At 41.7% G+C, this 27,893-nt stretch overlaps 1 protein-coding gene across 2 annotated transcripts; it reads right to left on the minus strand.

Moving 5' to 3' along the window:
• Positions 1-3,892: 3,892 nt before the first annotated feature.
• FDX2 (ferredoxin 2) lies at positions 3,893-27,622 on the minus strand. 2 transcript variants are annotated; one of them, XM_085886019.1, is made up of 6 exons: positions 27,438-27,614; positions 18,009-18,106; positions 14,873-14,924; positions 8,800-8,906; positions 8,523-8,610; positions 3,893-4,587 (listed from the first exon to the last, which is right to left on the minus strand). In XM_085886019.1, exons 1-6 carry the CDS (start codon positions 27,530-27,532, stop codon positions 4,431-4,433), a joined length of 597 nt encoding a protein of 198 aa, XP_085742145.1. In that variant the 5' UTR covers positions 27,533-27,614; the 3' UTR covers positions 3,893-4,430. The 2 variants fall into 2 exon arrangements, with proteins under 2 accessions (XP_085742145.1, XP_085742146.1); XM_085886020.1 differs by lacking the exon at positions 18,009-18,106 and having other exon boundaries at positions 27,438-27,622.
• Positions 27,623-27,893: the final 271 nt, after the last annotated feature.

Below are 27,893 nucleotides of genomic sequence, written 5' to 3' on the forward strand. Positions count from 1 at the left end.
TATATATATATATATATATGTAGATATATATATATATATATATATATATATATATATGTAGATATATATATATATATATATATATATATATATATATGTAGATATATATATATATATATATATATATATATATATATATATGTATATATATATATATGTAGATATATATATATATATATATGTATATATATATATATATGTAGATATATATATATATATATATATATATATATATATATATATATGTAGATATATATATATATATATATATATATATATATATATATATGTAGATATATATATATATATATATATATATATATATGTAGATATATATATATATATATATATATATATATATATATATATGTAGATATATATATATATATATATATATATATATATATATATATATATATATATATGTAGATATATATATATGTAGATATATATATATATATATATATATATATATATATATATATATATATATATATCTACATATATATATATATATATATATATATATATCTACATATATATATATATATATATATATATATATATATATATATATATATATATATATATCTACATATATATATATATATACATATATATATATATATATATATATATATATATATATATATATCTACATATATATATATATATATATATATATATATATATATATATATATATATATATATATATCTACATATATATATATATATATATATATATATATATCTACATATATATATATATATATATATATATATATATACATATATATATATATATATATATATATATATATATCTACATATATATATATATATATATATATATATATATATACATATATATATATATATATATATATATATATATATATCTACATATATATATATATATATATATATATATATATATCTACATATATATATATATACATATATATATATATATATATATATATATATATATATATATATGTACCAACATATATACATAGTGTTACGTTTGAGGGGGGTGTATGCATTCAAAGGGTAGTTAGGATGTTTAATTCGGTATGCCATGCTGTTCGAGTTGTACCACGATCTCGATGTCATAAAGTAGGAATTCAATGGTGATAAATTGTGTTGTAAATGTCCATTTCTTTAAGGGGGAAATGAAAATTGTCACGTAATTACATAGGGAGACGGGTAAGGGTAAGTGTTGATGCGTATTCCCTTTTTACCCCTCAGCCCGAATTGGGCTAAGGGGTATTGTCGTCATCGGGGTTGTCCGGGTGTCCGTCCCTCCGTCTGTCAACTTTTGGTTTCCGTCGATTTCGAGAACGCCTTGTGCGATTAAATCCATTTTTGCAGGGTGTGTTGGGGTTGCGTAGAGGAAGGTTCCTTTCGAAAATGGGCGCGCTGTGATTTTCAATGTGGCCTCCATGGCAGCCATCTTGAAATTGGTTTCCATCGATTTCGAGGAGAACGCCCTGTCCAATTATATCCATTTTTGCAGGGTGTGTTGGGGTTGAGCAGAGGAAGGTTCCTTTCGAAAATGGGCACGCTGAGATTTTCAATGTGGCCTCCATCTTGAAATTGGTTTCCGTCGATTTTGAGAACGCCTTGGCCGATTAAATTCATTTTTGCAGGGTGTGTTGGGGTTGAGCACAGGAAGGTTCCTTTCGAAAATGGGCGCACTGCGATTTTCAATGTGGCCACCATGGCAGCCATCTTGAAATTGGTTTCCGTCGATTTCGAGGAGAACGCCTTGTCCGATTAAATCCATTTTTGCAGTTTGTGTTGGGGCTGCGTAGAGGATGGTTCCTTTCGAAAATGGGCGCGCTGCGATTTTCAATGTGGCCTCCATGGCAGCCATCTTGAAATTGGTTTCCGTCGATTTCGAGAATACCTTGTCCGATGAAATCCATTTTTGCAGTGTGTGTTGGGGCTGGGTAGAGGAAGGTTCCTTTCGATAATGAGAGCAATTTGATTATCGGCTAGGCCACCAGGGGGCCAAAAGAATTATATCCACACATCGCCACATAAAATTTCTTTACTGCAAAATCCTACTCGGTAATACAACTTCGCTTCAAATAACACAACTGTGTAGTTGGTGAGCAGTGTGCTCTGACTGACTGCATCATTGTGATATCACTGCTTCCTTTTACAATGCATGGGCTGAGGGGTTACACCCGCTTTGCGGAGCTATTTTTAGTATTTCCTGTTGGCTTGCTTTGACTTGACAGAACAGTGCTGCGGATGGCTCTGCCCCTTGATGACGATTGGCGGAAGGCGACAGGCAGAGGACCAATAAAGGGCTCCGTTGGAAGTGACGAGGACTCTTGAACATAAAACGATCTGATTGGAGGAGGGGGAGAGATAAAAAAGGAGCGGCGGACTTAATTAAGCTCTCTTCGAGGCTTGCTTCTCTCAGCGCTCTCTCTGGTTGTGCTTGCTCGTTCCTCGATTCGTCGTGTCTCGTGGCCTTGCTGTGCCTCGTGCCTCACCTCGTTTGGCTCTCGTGCTCTGCTGGCTCTGGGTATGGGACCGAATGGTGGGCAGACCTGCCTCCCTCTCCTGCCCGCCCTTGGAGCATGAACTGGGTTCCCTGGTGGCTGTGAGCGGTCTTGGGCCCACACCGCAGGAGATCGACAACACCAAGAACAGCATCACGGTGGCTGGTTGGAGCTCACAGGCAAAGAACTACAACTCTGCGTGAAAGGTTTCACGGATGATCTGCACCGTCATGTCTCCTGCCCCTGACGGGCGCAGCGCCAGTTGGTCCGGCACCAATCCAATGACTGTTGAAACGGCACCACGGGCAAGCCTGACGAACTAACTACGTGTGTGTGTGCGTGCGTGCATGCGTGCGCGTGTGCGTGTGCGTGTGTGTGTGTACCTGGCACCTTGGAGGATTTGGGATTCGTGTACCGATGAATTGATTCTTTACATTTTGCTGTATATCCATTGAAATTGTTCGTGTTTTTCCCCCACGCCCAAATCCACACCACCTTTCATCAAATCGCCCACGGATCCCTCCTCTTGCCGAGTCTTCTTATCGCTCTTGTGTAGAAATAAACATTATTAACTCGGTGAAAAGTGACTCGTGCCACCTTCCTCGTCCCGTTTGCTTGAGAGCGATCAAAACCGCCACCATTGGATTATAAAACTATAAACCGCCTTCATCGTCTCGGCTCATTCTACGGTGGCGGGACTGTTTAAGTCCCGTGAACGTCACAATATATATACATATATATACATATATATACTTCTTCTTTCAGCTGCTCCCGTAATGGTGCGTTTTCACAGGACGCGCGAACGGTTCGTGAAGGATGTGAATGTCGAAAAAATGGCAAAGTCCAAAATTCGTATTTTAGGCTCCAAAAGTTCACCAAACATGCGCGGAGGTTCGGAAGCGTCGTCAATTGTTCGCAGGAGTCGTTTTTTGTTCGGCGGGAATTTCAAAAGTTATATTAAATCTCATAAAAGTTCTCAAAAATCAATAATTATAATTTCAAAAAAGTTTGAAATTCCCGCTATTGTGCCCAATAGCCAAGGAAACTGCTTCGGCAGCACCAACGCTCTGCACAGAGTATGATCCCAATTGATGGATGGATGACACCATCTTTGGTTGTATTGCTACAACCAGCAAAGATGCATCGAGCTTGGAGTCTTCATTTTCGACGAAAAACTTGAATTCTTTTCATTTCTCCTTTCGATAGTCAAAGACAAAATCGCTATTGGAGAGTGCGCATGGGTGTGATGCAGTTCTCCCGCTGTCCACTTCCGGATGCAAGAGCGTTCTCGAAATGATGCAAAAGGGTCACATGATGTTCTCTGTAGTAACAGCAACGGATTTTGGGTATAAAACATCTGAAATACACGAGTTTTCGTTTCAAAGTTTTTATTCCAGAAAACAGCAACCAATGCACGTTTGGAGAAACCAAACATGAAGCTCTATTTCAGTGGACTGAAGAAAAATCTCCATGACGTGAGATAATTAATACGCAAGAAAGACACCTCATCATGTTGTGTGCCATTTATTACAAGAAAGTAAACTGTAGTCCAATATTGCAATGATTAAAATTGCTTAAATCAAATAACCAAACCTTATTGAACTTTTTTTTCTGAAAAATAAAAGAGATAGCAGAGATGGTGACACATCAGACATTTCCACTTCCTGTGATCATCCGTTCTGTTGTCAGAGCAGCACCTTCAGTGAGAGCTTTGAACGAGATGTTCAAATTGCCATTCACATCACAGCTCAATCGTTTGTAATAGTCATTGTGCGTTTAAGACATTCATTATTTACATGCAATGTCAACCTTTGCCTTGTCCAAAATGCTTCAATCCGAGATGAAATTATTTGTTCAAAGTTTTGACCTGTGAAGTAATCAATCAAAAACCAGTTTCTAGAAGTGCACATCAATGAGGACGTGGCGTGTGCCCATCCACGTAGAAGTTGCGGGTGCCAAGGGGTAGACAAAACGACACACCACAGAGTGCCTTTGTGAGCCGAAGCTGGCAGCTGAGGCGTGAGTTTTCTTGCAGGAACGGAGCCAAGTCCAACATATCGTCTTCCCTGGGGAAACAGGATAAATTATCATATAATAGATATTATACAAGTCATATATATATATATATATATATATATATATATATATATATATATATATATATATATATATATATATATATATATATATATATATTACAGTATATATGGCTGCTGAACCATGTGACCGATGATGTTGTCATCTTTTCATACTGATAGCATTTGACGTATAAAATAATGTCATAATGAAGCCACCTATGACGTCATCAAAAAACCTCACTTTTTTCCCCATGGGGAGTAGTTGACATGTGCCAAGTTACAATTTTTCCCATGGAGCGGTTTCGGAGAAACAGAGGTCCAAAGTTTTTCCTTTTTTACAACATGGCTGCCATACCACATGACCGATAACGTCATAATTATCATTAAAACATTCTCCATGAGTAGTCGCACCAATGGTGAAAATTTTGGGTCAATCGGATAAGCAGTTACAGAGAAAACGGAGAAAATTAGCACGGACGTATGGACAACCCAAAAACATAATCCCTCCGGCGATTTAGTCAGCAGAGGCATAAAAATAGGTTTGAAATAACTGGAGTAAGAGAAGATGAGTTAAGGGACAAGGTGGGGGGGGTGGGGGGTGGCGATGTATAAAATGATTTTTTTTTCCTCGAATAGATGCGTAAAAAAAATTACAAACATACATCTGTCTGTGCACCAAGCTGTTATACAGAGGAATGGTTCTGCCAAAGCAGATAATTGTTTAGGATTACAATCTTGGATGGGTCGTCACTCTGCAGGATATTCTTCAAAAAGTGCAGGATGTTGCAATAGATCATATTTTCTTTGCCAAGGACACTGTGGGATTTTTAACGTCCACCATTTAATGACAGCAGACAGAACACTGAGTTGAACAACCATCTGAGCATACACTGATACATTGCCCTACATTCGAAACACCAGGGTGACAGTTTACAGCTCACAGTGTAAGATTCAAACCCAGGCTTTACCACTCAAAGGTGAGTGTGGGTACCTATAGGCCAAGGGTTCTCAAACTGCGGTCTGTGGACCACCACTGGTCAACGAGCTCCAGTCAGGCGGTCTGCAGAAAAATCAAGAATATCCCTACTTGGCCCTGCACTAGTTTTATTGTTTGGCCTTGCGTTCTCTGCTGCCACTCTTCGAGTGATATCTTCGAGTGGCACCACCACTATACTCCTACAAAATGAACTGGTTCTTAACAAAAAAAAAATTTTGAAAGACATCGAAGAACGTCTTGGTGCTCTCAGGAAACAATTTGAAGATTACTTTTCAGTAGAAGCTGAACCAAACAACTGCATAAGCAATCCTTTCGGTGAAGTCTTCTGGTTTCTGAGCTGACCTCTGCTTTCTCCAATAAGACGTGATAATGCATGTTGGAGCTTTGTCACGAACATTAATGCCAGAATTGAAAAGACATTCCTTGTTTGAGTTTTGGATACAAAGAACTGGAGAGCACTCAGAATTTGCAGACAGAGCAGTTCGTTTTCCGGTGCTATTGGCGATGAGATGACATCCCTTTGCGAAACAGGATTTTCATTACTCATTGCTCTCAAGTCCAAATACAGAAGCAGAATAAATGCTGAACCTGACTTAAGGCTAAAGCTGACAAACATGACACCCGACTTTCCCAGAACTTTTATAAAAAGAAAAAAACAGGCACATCCATCGCTTTACAAAGGTAAGACTACAATATTAAAATGAGTTATGTGTTTTGATTTGTAAAACAAAAAAGTTTATAAAGAGGTCTGCCGAGACCTTCAGCAATTTTCAAGTGGGCCGCGAAAAAAAAAAAAAAGTTTGAGAACCACTGCTCGAGACTATCCTGCCAGCCCCTTAATAATAGATGGCTCTTAAAGGGGAACCCAAACACACAAAAAAAACACTTTTCTGAAAACCAATGAAAATCATTAATCACATCCTAATTTGAAGGGAAAAAGAAATGAAGTGTTTTTGAAAATTTTTTTGCCAATCACAAAGTGTCAAAAAAAGTCCCAGTGTGTCGATTTTCAATGTTGACGGTGAAGTCACATCTTGAAGCCATCTTGATCTGAACGGCGGCTAACATAAAGAAAGTGCATTTCGAGCTCGGATTCAGATACTGATTCAACTGTCATGAGCAAGTCTGATGGTCCTCAGTATGCTGAAACTCATCAGTGGGATTTGGAAGAAAGGCTTGGAGACAAAATAAGTGATGAAAACGCTTTTGGGGGAATTGTGGAACCATATTGTTTTGAGCCTTGTGCGAGCGATTCAGAGGAAGTGGTAGTGAAGATCAAAACGTTGGTCACATGTTCACGACAGATTGGTAGGTTTTGTTTTCCGTTTAATTGACAGTTTATAAGGGAGGGATATTATATTAATTGATAAATCGCTTGCACTACTCGAGTATAAATACCAGTCATTGCCCAACACCGCCCAGGCACATTCAGACACCGCGGACAAAATGGGTGACAAATGCTTTGTCCCACTGTCACAGGTTGAGATCGCCCAGTTTCATACTTTCTGAGACACCATTTGTGTCTGTGATCGTGCCGTGTTCATGCTGTGGTGCTGTTCCGTACTGTGTTTGTGCCGTATGGTGCTGTGTCGTGCCCCAGTGGAGGGGGAAGTGATGCCAGGGAGGAGAGGTGTTGGGTGATTGTGGGAATTGTGGTCTGATGGTTGATGGGGAGTGGGGAGGTGGTAGAGGGGTGGTGAGTACTGCGGGGGTGATTTTTGATGGAGGATTGTTGGGGAATGGTGAAGAGGGTGGGGGAGGGAGGTGGATGGGATGGTGGTGGGTATTGGAGGGTGTGGGATCGTATTGGGTATTGTGGTGTGTATTGTGGAGGGGTGTGGGATGGTGGTGGGTATTGTGGGAGGATTGTGGTGTGTATTGTGGGGGTGATGGTTGATTGTGGAAGGGGGGGGGGGATGGTGGTGGGTATTGTGAGGGTAATGTTGATGGGGGATTTTGGAGGGGGGGGAGGGCGGTGGGGCCCTGAAAGTTTCAGCGTCCTCGGACAAATCCTCTCGGAGGAGTAGATGATACATACATACTTTCTCTCCACTATAATGGAAGGTGGTTCATTTGATTTGCAGAAATTTGTGTTGATAATAGATAATTATTTTCAGGTGCTCTTGTGGAAACTGCTGCAATGGCAACAGGTGTTTGATTCACAGTTCAAAATGCCCATGTAGATGGTAGTTGGGTCGGGATGTTGTTACAGTTTTGAGCGACGGCTGTTTCTTCTGCTTAATCGTGGGGATTGATGGCATCCTCTCTCAATCATGGTAGATAACCACAAGATCTATAGTCAACTCTGTTGTTTCCTAACAGTGCTTTGTAAAATGTTCCGCCGAGCACAAAAGCGAACATTTGTAGGCCTGATCCACACTCAGGTATTTCGGACAAACCTCGTCCAATTTTTGGCAAATTTAGGGCCTTTCGGCCAGTGGTGCAGCATGAAACCATTTTTGTTTGTATTACTACAACCACCAAGGATGCATTGACTCAGCATACTTCTGGAAAAATCGAAAATTATTCGCCGTTTGAGTTCAATCGTACCGTGATGTGACCCGTATGCAAGATGGATAGGAGAGTCAACTTCCTGATGCGACGTCACAGCTAACCTGAAGATGATTTGGACTTTTAATCGCAAAATTACGGGACCTACTTTATAATTGGGAAATTGGAAAAAGACACATCATATCTATTTTGTCGGGTATCAAGGGATAGATTAGCGTCGAGGTGGTCTGAGTGTTTGGGTTCCCCTTTTAGGTTACAATGGAAGAAATAAAAGGTGAGGGGAAGATATTGGTTAAGAAGGCCAGAATGAAAGCTCAATAAGAGAAAATATGTTGCAGACCATTTAAAATAAGTGCTTGGATACGTTTAATAAAGGTAATACAAAGATTTGAGAGATGAAGGTTCTGACACTCACTCTTCAACAGGAGGAGGGAACTTGTCTACAAAGTCCGGGTGAACGTACACGTGACACGTGCAACAAGCAAGTGAAGCTTCACAAGCTCCTGTTGGTTCAAAGTGCAAAAGGCAAGTCAATGATGAGCATTTTCAAGAAGATATAAATTAATAAATCACTTGCTAATCTCTTTATTATCCCATCCACCAATCAGCTCTTCAAGTGAAACTTAAGAAGCCCCAACTTCCTTTTCCACAAAAAATTGAAAAACCCTTGTGTTGGGCCAACGAGTTCGAACCTTCAATGTCAACACCCTGTTTCTGAGCCAGATACATCACGTTGTCTCCAACTTTTCCCTCCACCAGAATCTTCTCCCCTTCCTTTGTCACAAACTCCACTTTTACCCTAAAAGTGCAGTGCACCACACACACTCCATCACAAACATCATGATTAGTTAAAAAAAAAATTGGAAAGTTGTTCTTGAAAAAAACTGTAAGAAAGTAATACACTCCTATCCCAGAAAGCATCTGAAAATACAAAGCCCGTACACAACCGCTTTGTATTCAGACTTCTTCTTTTTCTTCCGTACACTAAACATGATAAAAAAAGCTAATAAGGCCTTAGTTATTTTATAACTTGGTTTACGCAGTTCTTCAGCTAAAATGTAGGGTCGGTAGGTCGAAATATAAATATAAACTAGCCGAAACCCCATCAGACGGATTCCGTTCATTCAACCACCCTCACCAGCTCACCCACACTCGAGGGACATGGACTGGACAGGGCGTGCTTGTCCCCGCCTACTCATCCCCTGCCCCTGCCCCATTCCCCCCCGCCTTCAACTTGCTTAACCCCGCCCAAAAATGTAATTACCTCGGCCTCGCCTCTTCACTCCCCGCCCCACTTGCCCCCGCCACCCTGTCCACCCCCTCACACTCAACCCCGCCTTATTCACCCTAGCCCTGGCCCCATCTCCCGCTTTCAATTTGCTTACCCCCGCCCAAAAATTTGCTTACCTTGCCCCCCGCCTCTTCACTCCCTGCCCCCGTCTCTTCATCTCCCGCCCCGCCTCTTCACTCCCTGCCCCCGTCTCAACGAAAAGTGTTTATTCTGCTTCAGAGTTGAAGGTTGACTATTGCCACTATGTGCGATGCACTCTTACAGGTACGAAGTGTTTTTCAGTCCAGGACACAGGACCGAGAAAAACGTGACGCGACCGTCAGCAGCACAAAATTGGTCCTTCAGTATTAATATATAGAAGATACAATGTTTATTGTTACATTTTTTGTGTCAAATTCACATTCTGAGGTAATCAGCATGTGCAGAAGAGGGTTTTACATTGCAGACGCTATTTTCGAGGAGTGGAATTACACCGCTCAGTGGTGACGGTCTGTCGTCGACAGACGTAATGACGTCAGCAAATGACCGATGATGTCACGACGTCCTGACGCCTCTCAGTGGTGACGTCACACGTCACCATGTAAACGAATGTAAAACGAAAAGTGTTTATTCTGCTTCAGAGTTGAAAGTTGACTATTGCCACTATATGCGATGCACTCTTACAGGTACGAAGTTTCTTTCAGTCCAGGTCACAGTACCGAGAACAACATGACGCGACCGCTAGGAGGAGCACAAAATTGGTCCTTCAGTATTAATATGTAGATATAATTTAAATTTTTAGAAATTATAGATTTTTATGATATTTTTTCGGATGTTCCATGGGAAAGACAAGGGTAGGTGGGGGGAAAATAAATAGAAATCCCAGACTAGGAGGATCTAAGAAAACATTGAAGATGGATGACCATTCAAATGCTGGATGCCCATGTTCACTGTATCATGTGATGTGAAAAACAATAAAGGATTAAAACTTGTTTTTACAATATAGTCTGGCATGTTTTCCTTAAAGAAACCTGTTGGATCATCAAACAAATGGAAACAATGCTGAGAAAATTAATGTCCCAGTCGTAGATGTGTGCGTGCACACCACTGCATAGTGCTGGATATGATTAAAAAAATATGTCTACGAGGAGTCAAAACGGTCAATCAGGGCTATAACCAGCTCTTATTTTTCAGTGGGCATCTGATCGTAACGCCTCCCCATCCCCATGAGCACATCAAACGCTGATTTCTGGTCCGTTGAAAGTGGAATATCAGAATCTCGCAGGGAAACATTGACGTACTTGGCACCGAAATCTTTCAATATGAACAGCGGTGTACAACTTTTGAGGGAAACAAAATCGGCACGATCGAGAGTAGCCTGCGAATCATCCCTCCTGATGCACTGAATTGATGCAATAGTTCGGCCAGAATATTCGTCGTCAAGATGTTGCGTGATTAAATTACCAATACAATCACTCGAATTTATACCGCTGACATACCTCTTAACAATCACTTTCGCCCCAGAAACCACAGTCATTCTGAACCACGCTGGCCACTGCTCAGACGCCATGACCGAAGACTACTGCGCAGTGTACTTAAAGGGGACTTGGTATTTTGGTGCGCGCGCGAAATTATATTTTGAAAATAAATGCCGACATTTACATTTCGGGTTTTGAAACTTTTGCACCTTCGGCGGAAAATGGATAAATATAAAAGGCCAAAAATGTGTTTTATATTTATATTTCATTTCGCCAAATATACAATCGGCGGATCCGTAAACCAAGTTATAAAATAACTAAGGCCTAAGAAATGACGATTTTAGGTGACCATGATCTTTTTGAGGTCAAGAGCAATAGACTTAAGGTCAAGAGCAATAGACCAAATATGCAAACCCTGCTCAAATTTCAATTCAGATGGAAGATTTTGTAACCTTGACCTTTGACCTCAAAACAATCAGCTTCTAGCATTTCATTGGTGATCCAATATGCAAACCCTGTTCAAATTTCAGGTCAATCAGATGAAAATTGACTTTTATGCAACCTTGTCCTTTGACCTTTTGATCTGACAAAAAAAAAACAATTGGCTTCAAGCTTTTGATTGGTGAACCAATTCAGTGACCCAATATAGAAATTCTTAAAATTTCAGGTGAATTGGTGAAAATTGACGATTTGTGACGTTGACCTTTGACTTTTTGACCAAATTATTAATTTGGCTTCTCCATATTCTCATAATAAAGCTTTGTTGAAAAATGCATGGTACACACACACACACACACACACACACACACACACACACACACACACACACACACACACACACACACACACACACTTATGCTTCTCCCATGCTTATCTCCCATGCTTATCACAGATGAGTTTGCAAATCATGGCAAATCCTCATGCTTCCCAACTAAAGCAAAGTTAAAAGATGGAAAAAAGATCCACCAGGAATGACCTAATGTCAAATTTTGAGTTTAAAAAAAACTTGTTTCCATTTTGACCCTTATGACCCGAAGTCCCCACCCCTGGGCATGAACTCAGTGGTGATATCCAAAAATAATTGTTATATTTTTCTTGTGTCCCTCAATGTTGATTGCATATACAAAGTTTCATTAAAAATGTGCCCGTAATTGCAATTTTTGGCACTTGACCTTTTGACACCGCCACAGATCATAACTACCAAGTTTGGTGAATTTCTGCACAACTGCTTAAGAGGACATGATGGAAATATGGAGACAGACAGACAGATGTAGCAGATAGCAATATCCCCCCCCCCCTTCCATTTTTGTTCATGGGTATAATACAGTAGACTACTCGTAAGTCGTCACCATCGGGACCGAGAAAAAAAGTGACGACTTAGACGTGTGACGACTGTGGGGTGAAGGATGAAGTCGCGCGTGGCCTGGACACGTACGTGTGAGGGCGCAACAATCTCTAAGCCGGCTATTGTACCAAAAGGGAAACACAATCCTCGGGGCATAGATGGGGGTTTATTGGTGAGTTGGAAAGTGATCAAGCAAAGATGGAATTCATGAATCACTTTATCAAAAGTAAAGATAATGAACAACTGTAAGACAACTCGTATACCATCGGTGATGGTATATGACCATCGACAAATGAGGAATGAATGGCTGTTAGAATTAATTCATTGGAATGAATGTAGAATGAGTTTTCATATGGAATGAAAACGCATATACCATCGACAAATTACGTGACACACAGTCATCGTGATGACAACCACTCAATACCTATGTGTAAGTGAGTGCGGTGATGGACAAAACAAGCCAATATAAAACCATGATCGGACTTCAACACTAAGCTCGATCGATCCTTTACTCCTTCGCCAGAGACTGCATTGCGTAGCCTGTCTACCTCTTCAGATGCATGTGGGATGGCGCACTGACTGAGCTGAACGCAGCGCAGTTATAAATAGCCTATCACTGGCGGTGTACACCAATGAGCGCGCATCACCATTCCATGAAATCGAGCTTCTCACGAGGCAGCAGTTCTGTGTGACGAGTTAGGCGTGGTAATTTACTTGAGTTTCCATTACGCAGGAACGGCCAACATCTGACGACTTAGACGAAGTGATGACTTTGAGATGACGACTTACAGACTTTATTCAAAGGGATTTAACATCCATCTATAATTCCAGCAATCTCTGTGTGTGTGTGTGTGTGTGTCTGCCTGTCTGTCTGTCACCGCCGTCTCTCGACGACCGCCGGTCCGATCTGATTGAAACTTGCCAGGAATATTGCCGGGGTCCCGCGGATGTGCCTTTTCAAGGTTTGATATTAATCGGACGAGCGGTTCCCAAGTTACGGCCATTTATCTGTCAACCAATGACAAGACACGGTGCTATGACATCACGAATGACGTCACAATTAATGTTTATTTATTTATTGTTTTTTTGCACGATTGACATCACAATTCTTCTTCGTTTGGTATGACATCACAATCGATGCTGGGGACCTGAGTATGTGCCTTTTCAAGGTTTGATATCGTTCCTCATCCGCTTAAGCTGTTTCCCAAGTGTTTCCCAATGTTTGAAAGCTGTTTTTTTTCCCAAGGTTTGAATTAATTGTTCAAATTATTAATTAATCCCAAGGTTTGAATTTTCCCAAGGGAAAGAGATGTTTCCCAAGGGTTTGAAAGTTGTTTTTTCCCAAGGTTTGAATTAATTGTTGTGCTTGGTTTTTTGTTGTGCTTGAATTTGTGAATACATTTACAGAGAGAGGGGCGAGAGAGGAGGGGGAGAGAGAGGGGCGAGAGAGAGGGGGGCGAGAGAGGGGGTGAGAGGGAGGGGGCATCACAATTCAAGAGAGGGGGAGAGAGGAGGGCGAGAGAGGGGGACGGGAGAGGGGGGGTGAGAGTGGTGGCGAGAGAGGAGGGGCGAGAGAGAGGGGGCGTCACAATTCTTCTTCGTTTGATATGGCGTCACAGTTGTCGCTGGGGACCTGAATACGTTTCCCAGGTGTTTCCCAAGTTATGGCCATTTATGATACGGTTGGTTCGATCAAATTGAAACAATGCTCCAATCCAGTCGTCGTTTACGAGAGCGAAGGAACGAAGCTGCACATACTGGCACGCACCTACGGGCCCACACTAGTTCGATAAATTCGGAACTTTTTGACGCTGCCGACTTTGGCTAAGTGACGAGTTACACGCTGCTGACTTACGCGTAGTCTACTGGTAATTTCATTAAATTTAAGGAAAAAATAAATAAAAACAATGTCACCCGCAGGGTGACCCGTATCTTGCCAAATGGTGACCACGTGTGACTTCTTCAAGGTCACACTGAGGTGAACAGAGCTGCTATCCACCAGGAGCGACTCCTTGAGGAATATTTGCCTACGAGAGATTCCGATGAGAATTGTTCTACAGAGTAACCATGAAAAATATGCGTTTGCCTCATAACGTCACCAAATGACGTCATAATGTCTCAAGCTTGACATATCTCGAAAGCACTCATCGAGGTGTTCAATTTGAGGTACAACACGATATGGTTCCTAAAACTTGAAAATTTGACCTTGGGGTCAAATACGTTTGACCTCAGGCACTAACCATGAAGGTCAAGGCCAATCGCCACCAAAAATTAATCAGCTGAGCGCCAGACCATGAACTATATTCCCATGAAGTTTGAAGATGTTCCGATCAAAATTACTCAAAAAATAAGGGTTTCGTCGACTCCTCTGATTTGCGACCAAGTGACCTTGCTTGACCTTCAAAATTTTGTGCACTGAAAGGGACCTCTATAGGCCTCTGATATGCGAAGTTACAAAAATTTCCAATGATAACTGTGCTCTGCAGAATTTTTTATACGTGATTACAGACAAACAAACAAACAAACAAAACAAAAAAACATACAAGCTGACTCACATATCTTGCAAAAACTTCGTTTTGGCAAGATAATAAATAAATGTAATACAAAGAACATAATACAATATAAATTCAAAAACAAATGCAACAGCACTAGTCTCAGCAGTCTAAACTTACATGTCATCTGCACACATGGGTTCTTCTTTCACAAATTCACTGGTGGGAAGAGCTGTGAAGAATGTAGCAACGGCATTACATTGGTCGAGTATACATTGAACCAAATGCTTCATTAAAAATACAAATTAAAGAAAAGGCATTTGAGCATTTTTTAACCAGGTGATCAAGAATGATGCTTTGGCTGATATACTTCTACATCTGCTATGTCCATTCTCGACACTAGCTTCTTGTGTGGTTGCCTTGCATGGCAACCATTTTAAAAATTTTGGTTACCTGGAAAAAAAAAATATAGATATATACTATATAGGTATGTATATATACATCTTCTTTCGGCTGCTCCTGTTAGGGGTCGCCACAGCGGATCATCCGTATGATCCGCATACTGATTTGGCACATGTTTTACGCCGGATGCCCTTCCTGACGCAACCCTGGTCGCCTCTTACGACACAGGGTTATGGTACACCTATTTTAACCGGGTGTACACCGGCCCAGTACACTGGTACTCATGTACTCAGGTATGTGTATATAATATATATATATATATATATATATATATATATATATATAGTTGAAAGTGTGTATGTCTGTGTGTGTGTGTTTCTCTGTGACCTATGCACGTGAAAAGTACTGGACTGATCCTCACCAAACTTCACACGCTGACAGAACATGTACCCGATAGTGTCCCGATGTAAAAGAATTGTACTTCCGACTTCCGGTTTCCGAATTATGACGTCATCACCTCATTTCGTGACGTTAATTTTTCAAGTTCAGCCGATTGACATGGGGCCAACGCCATTTGCAATAGAATGAAAAAATAATGCTACAGTCAATTGAAGACAATGACTTCCAACTTCCGGTTTCCGAATTATGACGTCATCACCTGATTTCGTAACGTTAATTTTTCAAGTTCAGCCGATTGACATGGGACCAACGGAATTAGCTAGAGAATGAGAAATTAATACTACAGTCAATTGAAGACAATGACTTCCGACTTCCCGGTTTCCGAATTATGACATGCATTAGACACACTTAAAAAAATGACCGTATGTATATTATACCGTATAATGATATAATAGTCATCTGTAAGTCATATTTTATTAACATTTTCTTTGTTCATTATTGTTATAACCATGGTTATAAAAACCATTTTTATTGTAACTGAAAAACGTTTTTACGTCACTTCGGCCTGGATTCGGGATCAGCGATCAAATAATGTAAATCACGATTAAAAATTATTTTTTGATGATGCTCGAGTTATCTTTATTAAAATCAGTAGAAGAAATATACACCATGTCTGATATTTGGGTCTTTCATGTCTCCGATGATGCCTTTATCTAAATGGACACATCATTCCCCATGACAAAAACCGGAAGCAAAAGGGTCATAGCTGACGACACGGATTCCAAATTGCCAGGGTATTGTGTTGTTGTTGTTGTTTACTATTCTCTCATGTGCATGCGTTGAGTATGAAGTTCACTACGTTCGCTATTAAATGCTGTGCGGTGTATAAACACGATCGGGTTTGATTTCTATATTGCGAATATTAAACGCTGTGCGGTGTATAAACACGATCGGGTTTGATTTCTATGTTGCGAATATTAAATGCTGTGCGGTGTATAAACACGATCGGGTTCGATTTCTATGTTGTGAATATTGTATCCACAGTATTAAAAGTGTGTGTGTGTGTGTGTGTGTGTGTGTGTGTGTGTGTGTGTGTGTGTGTGTGTGTGTGTGTGTGTGTGTGTGTGTGTGTGTGTCAGTGTGTGTCAGTGTCAGTGTATGTGTGGCAGCCTCGACAATTAACTGTGACATATACTCCTTCAGACCCGCCGTCATCCACGGGATTCCTGTGCTGAGCACGGGTATCCCTGCTGGTATATATATATATATATATATATATATATATATATATATATATATATATATATATTTTTTTTTTCACTCATTTTGTGAATAATTTTCACTGCAACAAATGGATTTTTTTCACTGAAATAATTTTCACTGCAAAAACTATACAGGGTGAAAGAGAACGAACTAGCTCTTTTTATTATGCTATAACTTTTTTTACTTTGACTTCAGAATGACATAAAACTGGTGTCTAAAATAATAGAACAACTTTTCATTTAAACACAACTTACAGAAGAAAAAAAATTGCAATTAAAAAAATATATTTCAAATCAATAAATAAATAAGTAATGTAATAAAAAAATACTCGCTAATTACTAATGTGACAAAGTTACAGCACATTAAAAAATATCTAGTAATTTATGTTTCACCATGTACATACCGGTAGCTGTAAAATATAAACACATGCCTCTGACAAAGATCCATTAAGAGACAAGAAATGCTTATGTCTGAAGAACTTGTATAGCTTTTATTTACAGTTTCAACTTGGCACGTAAAAGCAAAGGAATGAACAACAGCACACAGGAATGAATAACAGTCAGTCTGTCCATCATGTCACCTTCACTCATTCATTCCTCTTTCCCCCACCTGCAGAATCAACTTCCACATCCTCTTCAATCTCATCTTCCCTCCAGGTCTTCAAAACAGCTATTCACCACCACCATGTCAGATCCCCGATACCAAACCATGATCTTTTCATCACCCGTTAACATCCCATACCGACCCGCAATCCCTCCTCCTTCCAAATTTCCAGGTTCTCCTCTATGGAGTTTCCTTCTGTATCCATATTGTCCACCCCATGCTTCCTCTCCTGCCCCCACCCCCATCCTCCACACACCCTTTGTTTGTCAAATCCTCCCTCTATCTTAGTCTTCAACTCTGCTGTTGGTGTTTCCTCCTATCTCTACTGTTCCTTTTGCGTCCTGTTGCATCCTGATCTGTTCATTGTACGAGCTCTTCCACGAGCCTTGACTATGCATACAAAAATAAATAAATAAATAAAAAGGAGATAAAGTTGCAGGTGTTGGCAGAAAATAGACGTCTGATCAAAACAACTCCCCATTGGTTGAAAGGAAGAACAGTATACTGTTTTAAAGAGCTTTGTAACACGAGCATGCTGTTCCTTGTCCATTCGGATGATGTAGTGACTGGTGAGGAAAAGTCGCCCGTGTAGTAGTCGCAGAAAAAAAAAATTCTCCAACAGCAAGTTACATTGTATTAGCGCACTCACGATGGTGGCGACAGGCATACTGCTTCTGTACATTGAGTTTCCTAAAGTTTGAAGATCCGATGAAGAAGGGTCCCGATGTGTCAGCGAAGGTTGTGAATCTGCGACACACGTTGCAAAACATCTCTTCATCGTAAACAAAGTCACTTGAATTATTCTTTTCATTTTACCTGGAACTTCCTTTGCCATTTCTTTTTGTACTCGAAGGCACTCTGCTTTTTCAAACATGGGTCTCCACCATAGATCCTGGGAGAGAGCTAGCCGTGATCGTAGTGAACATGAGAATCCCCTTCAACATGCTATCGGCAGGAACACTCTCCTCTCGATGTTCTGCTTCCACCCCTGGTCTTTTCGCAGATGCAGCCTAAAATTGAGACTGCCTTTTCTGACTCCTCGCTACTTTGGATGTTGAAAACGATTGCTCGAGATGAAATGAAATTTTGCTTGGCACAGGTTGAATCTCATTAATTAGTAAACCCTCCCCCTTACATAAAATGTTCCCCAAAATGTACTTGCATGAGCAAATAGACCTACTTATGGCATGCCAGGAAACCACATTTTGCAAACTGCTCGACTCTGTTCACAATTTTTCTTTTCCTGTGAAATTATTTAAAATTATTATATATGTTGATGCATGTGCTTTCTTTAGAAAATAACAATCTTACTATAATAAAACAAGCATGGATGTCACCAACACTCCAAAATTGACATGTAACAGTTATTGAGCCAAGATTGAGGTTCTAATCTGGTGCACACACTGCAGCACGTAATCCAGCTTGAGCTCCAATCAACTGAGAAGGGTCCACCTCTGCCCTACCATCTGCCATCCCTCAGACCGGCAAGCAGCAGCCTTATCACTCTGCTGATCTGAATAAAATCACAAGCTGGTCCAACACGTGGAACATGTCTTTCAATCTTGACAAATCTCACACTCTCACTATGTCTCTCCGAAATGACCGTTTGGACCCCCCCCCTCCATCTACTTTCTCAACAATCCCCTTGAAGAAGTCCTTTCATTCAAGCTTATGGGTCTCACTACCTGCTATGATCTTTCCTGGGAAAGCCACATTTCCAAGCTGGCATCCAAAGCCAGTCACCAACTGGGCATCCTCCGTCGTGCAAAGCCCTTCCTCGGCCTACCTGAGCTCCTGACCACAAAGGAAGCTTTCGTCAGCAGTCTGATGGAGTACTGCTTTCCTACCTGGGCTGGTGTTCCCGCTTCTCACCTTTCTCGGCTTCACGCTGTGGAAACCAAGGCATTTAGGATCATTGGTATCTCCCGCGATGAGGCTGATTCTTAGGGTTTCTCTCTCTCTCACCACAGGTAGATAGGTAGTCTCCTCTCTGGCCTACCCTCCCCCCTGCTCTGCCTGAGATATGTACCCCCCCCCTCAAATTTCTGCAGGGTGCTCAAGGTCTGGCAGCAAGCCCCTTCTGATGAAAGTACAAAAATAACAAATCACTGCTCACCTTCACTCTTTCATTCCTCTTTTTTCCTGCCGTTGGTATAAACTCCCACACTCTCTTCAATCCCACTCTTCCCTCCAGGTCTTCAAAACAGATGTTCACCACCATCTCTTATCTCCCCCATCCAAATCCTCGATCTTTGCTACCACCCCAAATCCACCTCCTTCAATTTCCCTGCTTTCCTTCCTGAAAGTCCCTGTAATGTCCATCTTGCATCCCCCCCCCCCCCGTGTTCTACGCCCCATCCCTCTCCCTTCCACAGATCTCCTCATGTGTCTGTTTCCGACTGTGTTTTCCTTCCCTCTCCCACTCCTCCTGTCTCCTGCACCTCTTGTTGTACGTTCTGTGTTAGCTCTCATACGAGCCTCAACAGTGTATACAAGAAAAAAAAATTACCCACGTGCAGGAGTGACGGTCATCTCTGCGAGAAAATATATAGCCTCCTGAAGGTAGGGCAGTTTTTGCAAACTTTGAAGTCACGTGACGTGAAAACGAAAGTGAATATCGAAAATCCGGCCCGATATTTAGATATTGTCCCATAGATTTATATTCCACAATCAAATTCAAGATCACTTGAGAAATGTAGGAGATAGATTTTGAAAATCGTCATTTTCCCATTTTTTGCCAACTTTGAAGTCACGTGACACGAAAGCGAATATCGAAAATCCGGCCCGACGAAATTTAGATATTGTCCCATAGATTCATATGCCACAATAAAATTCAAGATTGCTAGAGAAATGTAGGTGGAGATAGATTTTGAAAATCGTCATTTTCGCATTTTTTGCCAACTTTGAAGACACGTGACACGAAAACGAAAGCGAATATCGAAAATCCGGCCTGACAAAATTTAGATATTGTCCCATAGATTCATATGCCACAATCAAATTCAAGATTGCTTGAGAAATGAAGGAGGAGATAGATTTTGAAAATAGTCATTTTCGCATTTTTTCCAACTTTGAAGTCACGTGACACGAAAGCGAATATCGAAAATCCGGCCCGATAAAAATTTAGATATTGTCCCATAGATTCATATGCTACAATCAAATTCAAGATCGCTTGAGAAATGGCAGAGGAGATAGAATTTGAAAATCGTCATTTTCGCAACTTCAAAGGCCTCGTGACCTTGACCTTGACCTTCGGTGACCTTGAAAGTCATACCATCGTGTACGTCTCATCAACCTCTATCAGGATCACTAATGAAGAGATCTCCCCCTTCAACTTCATTGTGAACGGACGGACGGAAGGATCGAAGGACATCGACACCCATATTATTAGGTCATGCTCGAAGAGATGACCTAAAAAGGGTATTCCTGCACAGAGGGTGTGTGTGCCTGCCAGTAATGACAATAATAAATAAAAATCTCTCCTAATAAGAGGGGTGTGTGTGTGTGTGTGTGTGTGTGTGTGTGTGTGTGTGTGTGTGTGTGTGTGTGTGTGTTTTGCCTCCTTAACTCTAAAACTATAAAGCCTAGCAACCTGAAACTTTGCATGCATACTAAGAAAACTCCAAGGAAGTTAAAGCGTGAAAAATTTGGTGTTTGGGTTAATTAAAATACCCATTTTAAAGATAATTAATGGCTTTATTTAATCATATCCTTCATCAGGCGATACTCAGCCACCTCGCTCTCTGGAGTCTTAAGGCGTTTCCTGGGAAACCTCACTGGGGTCTGAAGCAGTCAAGTTTTTTGGCCTGCTCAACAATGCAATGACTTGGAACAGGCCGCAACGGTTTCTTAATGATAAAGTTTTTTTTCCACTTTCCTCACTCGTATCATCGAATGCCTGATCATCATAGCTACAAATCGCTAGATGCATTGCAATGCTTATAAACGTCCAGAAACGCCAGTGTTTGTGACTTTATTTCATTTCCGCACATGCCGTAACCTCGAGAATCTCTTAAACTGGGCAGAATTTCAAAAGGTAAACTCCAGAATTGAAGTTATCAGCAGTTCCAACTCAAATGGACAATTCCAGAGCTGAACCTTCTACAAACTCTTCATGGAGAAACTGTCAATTTTGGAACCATCTTTGAGAAAAACATACACTAAACAAACAGATCTTTTTGACCGAGTAAGAATCCTATCCAGGTTCCTCCTGATGACTCCATCTTCGCTCTTGACTTCTTCGGGTTCCTTCTTGGTCTTCCGTTTCATTATGTTTGTACCATGTCCTGATGCCGTGTGGACTGTGCTTCCCCGCTGACGGACCTCTGGTAGCTTGTAAATGTTGCTGTGTTTGAGCCTGGGGAGTAACTGTTGAAATCTATCTGTCCAGGTTCTTCCCACCATCTTTGTTATTTGTTCCTTTCACACTTCTTTATCATTTTTTTTCAAAATTCTCTTACTTCATTTTAAATCTTGCTTTTTCTTCCCTTTCATCTCTTTAACGCTCTGTTCCTGTCGTTCGTTATCTATCTTTCTAAGAAGTGAATTCTCGCAGAATTTTTTCTGTAAGGCTCACTTGGCTGTGCCTGGATGGGTTTTCGGGTAGGGGAGTAGTGGCTGAAACCCGAATCCTATCCAGGTTCCTCCTGATGACTCCATCTTCGCTCTTTACTTCTTTGGGTTCCTTCTTGGTTTTCCGTTTCATCAGCTCTGTGTTTGAGTCACTCGGCACCACCATTTTGTGTGAATCTCGCCGTTTCTCCACCCTCAAAGCATGTGTGCACCAAATTTGATTGGTCAAAACCGCATAAAATTTCGCCCCAAATACACGTAAACTGGAGGTTTTCAGAAGTGCAAGTAAGGCGATTTGTGTGTGACAGTATAATTCAAGTGAAATAACATAAAAGTTTCCAAGTTTGAATAAAAAAACAATACAAAATAAACCATTGAATCGGAAGTTTTCACCGTTGACGCAGTCTTTTACATTACCTTATTTAACACGTTAGATTACCTTTTACTGCTTGTTGTTTGTATCCTTTAAGACAGGGGTCGGGAACGTGTGGCTCGCGAGCCAGGTATGGCTCTTTTGATGATTGCATCTGGCTCGCAGATAAAATTGGAGTTTGAAACTTGGAAAGCCCAATATTTCTCGCAGAAGCTTTACCTATAGTTTGAATGGTGTCATGCTTCATTCACGTGCAGGGCTGAACTTGGCAGAAGGAGAGAAGAAAAAACACTTCCGAATTGTCTGAAGCGGTTTTTGTTTCGTCCAGTCATGCGGCCGACGCGAGTAGTGATTTCGGTTCCTCCAATGACGTGCCGCCGCCGAGACGCGTCACGGAATTCATCTCGACCAATCACGCGCCACCGCTGTGGCGACTCGTGATTTCGGTTCCTCCAATGACGTGCCGCCGCCGAGACGCGTCACGGAATTCATCTCCACCAATCACGCGCCACCGCTGAGGCGACAGCATTCCAGAGTCGGCCGGCCGCGCCGCACCTCTCGAGTATGTCAGCCCGTGCGCAGGCCAGCCAGACTCACTTGGGTCAACATCTCCCTCTCTCTCTCATTTGTTCAAAGCTAACCCTTCGACGAAGAAGATGGCGAAAAGAAAAAAAGATGAGGAGTATCGTACATTTCAGGACGAATGGGCCGAAGAATTCGCCTTTGTGGAGAGAGCAGGTTCTGTGGTGTGTCTAATTTGCAATGACAAAATTGCATCGATGAAACGGTCGAATATAAAGCGGCACTTCGACACGCGCCATGCTACCTTTGCATCAAAATACCCTGTGGGAGACAGCAGAAAGAAAGCGTGCCAAGAGCTACTGAGCAGGGTGCAAGCCAGCCAGCAGCAACTCCGCGTATGGACCCGGCAAGGTGACGATAATTCCGCTCGCTTTGCTGGATCTTTAGCAATAGTGAGGAACGGAAAACCATTCACAGATGGCGAGTATGCTAAAACGTTCATGCTGGATGTCGCCAATGAACTTTTTGATGATCTTCCGAACAAAGACAAGATAATAAAACGGATACAAGACATGCCTCTGTCGGCAAGAACTGTTCATGATCGTACCATCATGATGGCAAACCAAGTGGAGGAAACGCAAGTGAAGGACATAAATACAGCGCCGTTCTTTTCCCTGGCTTTGGATGAGTCAACAGACGTAAGCCATTTGTCGCAGTTCAGTGTGATTGCAAGATATGCTGCTGGTGATACACTGCGCGAAGAAAGTCTTGCTGTTCTGCCAATAAAAGGGTCCACAAGAGGTGAGTATTTATTCAAGTCTTTCATGGAGTTCGCTCAAGAAAAAAATCTACGAATGGATAAACTTATCTCGGTGTGTACTGATGGTGCTCCGTGTATGGTGGGGAAAAACAAAGGATTTGTGGCGCTTCTCCGTGAACATGAAAATAGACCCATCCTAAGTTTCCATTGCATTCTACACCAGGAGGCACTTTGTGCTCAGATGTGTGATGGGAAGCTTGGCGAAGTGATGTCGCTGGTCATTCGTGTGATCAACTTTATTGTTGCCCGAGCCTTAAATGCTCGCCAGTTTAAAACACTGCTGGATGAAGTTGGAAATAACTATCACGGTCTGCTTTTGCACAGTAATGTGCGTTGGTTGTCAAGAGGGAAGGTGCTTAGCCGTTTTGCGACTTGCCTGAACGAAATCCGGACTTTCCTTGAAATGAAAGGGATTGAGCATCCTGAGCTAGCCGAAACTGAGTGGCTCCTCAAGTTTTACTATCTCGTGGATATGACTGAACATCTGAACGAGCTCAACGTGAAAATGCAAGGCATTGGAAATACAGTGTTATCCCTTCAACAAGCCGTGTTTGCTTTTGAAAACAAGCTGGAGCTCTTTATCATGGATCTTGAAACAGGTCGTTTACTACATTTTGAAAAACTGAGACAATTTAAAGATGCATGCACAGCAAGTGAGCCCACTCAAAACTTTGATCTCCACCAGTTAGCTGGCTTCACATCCAGTCTCCTACAGTCATTCAAAGCACGCTTTGGAGAATTTCGTGAGCACACTCGTCTTTTTAAGTTCATCACCCATCCAAACGAGTGCTCACTGAACACAGCCGACCTGAGTTACATTCCTGGTGTCTCCGTCAGAGATTTTGAAGCAGAAGTGGCTGACCTGAAGGCCTCAGACATGTGGGTGAATAAGTTCAAGTCACTGAATGAAGATTTGGAAAGAATCGCACGACAGAAAGCAGAGTTGGCGAGCAAGCACATGTGGACAGAAATGAAAAAACTTCAACCCGAAGACGAGCTGATTATCAAAACTTGGAACGCGCTTCCTGTCACAAACCTCACACTGCAGCGTGTGAGTATTGCTGTATTGACCTTGTTTGGATCTACGTATGCATGTGAGCAGTCATTCTCACATCTTAAAAACATCAAGTCCAACCTACGATCACATCTAACGGATGAAAGCCTCAACGCTTGCATGAAGCTTAACCTCACCAAGTACCAACCAGACTACAAAGCCATCAGCAAATCCATGCAGCACCAGAAGTCCCATTAATGGTGAGTATTATAACAACATGATTTAAAAGAATAAATTCAGAGGCTTATTATACTCACATTTAGTTGAATTCAGTCTTAAAATATATTATATGGCTCTCACTGAAATAGATTTCCAAATATTTTGCTTTAATGGCTCTCTGAGTCAAAAACGTTCCCGACCCCTGCTTTAAGACATCGCGAAAAACAGTAAATTTCCTGTTCGGAATGATTTTCAATTTTGTTTCACTGCCAGGCAGACGGACTGAAGCTGTTGCTGTACAGCGAGTGTGAATGCACTTTCGAGACGAGACTCCGTGCAATTCGCCAAATTCAGAGCCAAAGTACTGCCAAACCGCAGGATGGTGTTCCGATTCATGTTCTGCAGTGCAACCGACACAAACTTCAATTTAAAATAAAGCAACGTCATTTCCTCAATCATAAACTGACATCTGACAGACAAACAGAATGAACAAGCCGGTAGGCGGACATGGGTAGTCAACTACCCAATATAACCTGATGCGATGGGCCCATTTGATGAGGAATTACCTGAGGATTAAGTACAAGAAAATTCATGATTCCAGCTTCAAGGGTTAATGCTGCAGATTGTTTTTTCGTTAAAATACCCCCACATTTAGAGGTTTTTCGGCCGTTGCTCGGCAACGGAGGGGTCCATAGCAACAGTTCTTTCTCACAAATAACTAGGACATACCATGAACCTACCATACCAGTTTCATGTATATCTGACTCGTAGTCTCTGAGATATAACGAACTTCGTTTTTTTATTGTTTTCTACCAGGGTTCATTCAAAGTCTATCTTCTCCGACAGTTTTCATAGGATCCGGCTGGAAATTTTTGACAATATGGCTGAATGTACTGCCCACAGTCGCTCGTGGCCTGATTTTTGATTTTCGAAAGAATTATTTTTTTTATAATTTTTTCAAAAATTTAAAAGTCCCGTTGCTAGGCAACGGTGGTGTCCGTAGCAACGGTTCTCATTTGCACACAACTCGGTCATGGTGGGAACCTACCAACCAAGTTTCATCGAAATCGCCATTGTATACACTGAAATCGCCATTTTAAATACCGATAAGGGTCGAACAAATCTCAAAAAAAAAAATTTCGACTAGATCGACTACCCAACAGAGACGGGAAAACTGATAATAAGGGTAGAACAAATTTAAAAAAAATATATTTTTTTTTTGTTTTTTCGACTGGATCGACTACCCAACAGACAGACAGACAAACATATCGACGGAAAAACTGATAATAAGTGTAGAACAGATTTCAAAAAAAAAATTTTCGACTGGATCGACTACCCAACAAATTGCTCAACGTGACTCTGCACTCACTAATGTGTGGAGTAAAGAGTAAAGCGGCACACGGGTTGGCCAGGGATGGGATTTGGCCCAAGTCTTCCACGAACCGGATGGCCAGGCCTGCCGTTTGACCGATAGTATCACATGATTTGTAATTTGTTCAGGCAATATCATCGAGATCCTTTGCGAGACACCGGGGGATCGTGGAGTCCAACAGCATATTATGTTAACAGGCTTGATGTTCATCCCAGGAACGACACACCGATTCAACGCTCCGTTTTTGAAAAACCCGAGAGTTTCCCGCCAAACCCATTCCACCGAAAATATGAGGATGATTTTATTTTTAAAAAGGATATTCCAATTGGAGTTGCGTTCAGTCACCAAGCAGCTTACCAGCGCTTGCTAAGCCTTATCCTTATCAACGCTCCTTATCCTTATCCAATAAGTTCCTTATCAACGGTTTCCAATGGAGTGCTTAAGCGACTTGGCGAGCGCTCCACAAAAAACTTGGTGACGAAACACACCCTTGAAGAGCAAAGCAACCGAGTCGACCTTCACATTTGTAAACCAGACCGAGGTGGTTGTGTTCGAGTCCTGCCGTGAGGTGGTTGTGTTTGAGTTCTGCCGTGAGGTGGTTGTGTTTGAGTTCTGCCGTGAGGTGGTTGTGTTCGAGTCCTGCCGTGAGGTGGTTGTGTTTGAGTCCTGCCGTGAGGTGGTTGTGTTTGAGTCCTGCCGTGAGGTGGTTGTGTTTGAGTCCTGCCGTGAGGTAGTTGTGTTTGAGTCCTGCCGTGAGGTGGTTGTGTTTGAGTCCTGCCGTGAGGTGGTTGTGTTCGAGTCCTGCCGTGAGGTGGTTGTGTTCGAGTCCTGCCGTGAGGTGGTTGTGTTCGAGTCCTGCCGTGAGGTGGTTGTGTTCGAGTCCTGCCGTGAGGTGGTTGTGTTCGAGTCCTGCCGTGAGGTGGTTGTGTTCGAGTCCTGCCGTGAGGTGGTTGTGTTCGAGTCCTGCCGTGAGGTGGTTGTGTTCGAGTCCTGCCGTGAGGTGGTTGTGTTCGAGTCCTGCCGTGAGGTGGTTGTGTTCGAGTCCTGCCGTGAGGTGGTTGTGTTCGAGTCCTGCCGTGAGGTGGTTGTGTTTGATTGAATTGTGTTCTCTGGTGTGAACTTGTACAGTGAGGCACGCACTGTACAGCAAATACTACTGTACGTACAGTTTCTCAAGGTTTTATGAACGAACTCAAAGTATTCCACTACCTGCTGGAATACCGAAGGACTCGTGAATCTTGTGACTCGAGGCCGCCGGGATCCGGGGGCGAAGCGACGCCGAACATCGTCGAAAGGTCCCACATAGCCGGTCAAGAGCGCGCGACGCCATCACAAACGGCGTGAGCGTCCATGACAATCACTGCTCGTGGATCGGGAAACAATTACCACACTAATTATTATAAATACATAAATATCTATGGATACGTCGCTGCAGGTCATTTCAAATCGAGTAAGTTTGTGAATTTTTTTTTACTTATTCAGGAACATGAGGAGACCAACGCGTCATAAATTTACTCTATACACCGACCGACAATAATAAATCCGAATCCGAGCTTACACAAATTAGTTGATCATTTTACTAAATGTAACATCTGTAATCTGTTTAATTACACATGTATCCTATTTATTGTAAAAAAATTTTTTTTGCGTTTTGGAACGAAGGGG

The sequence above is a fragment of the Eptatretus burgeri genome, chromosome 6 (assembly GCF_056783735.1).
Source record: "Eptatretus burgeri isolate ZD-2024b chromosome 6, Ebu_testis_v1, whole genome shotgun sequence".
NCBI lineage: Eukaryota > Metazoa > Chordata > Myxini > Myxiniformes > Myxinidae > Eptatretus > Eptatretus burgeri.

Coding starts and splice junctions, on each gene's coding strand:
- FDX2 (XM_085886019.1), bottom strand. CDS start 27,532: ATGTGGGACCTTTCGACGATGTTCGGCGTCGCTTCGCCCCCGGATCCC. Junction 18,107..27,437: donor GTCCTTCGGTATTCCAGCAG/GTAGTGGAATAC, acceptor CGTGTGTCGCAG/ATTCACAACCTTCGCTGACA. Junction 8,907..14,872: donor CCCATGTGTGCAGATGACAT/GTAAGTTTAGAC, acceptor CTGCACTTTTAG/GGTAAAAGTGGAGTTTGTGA.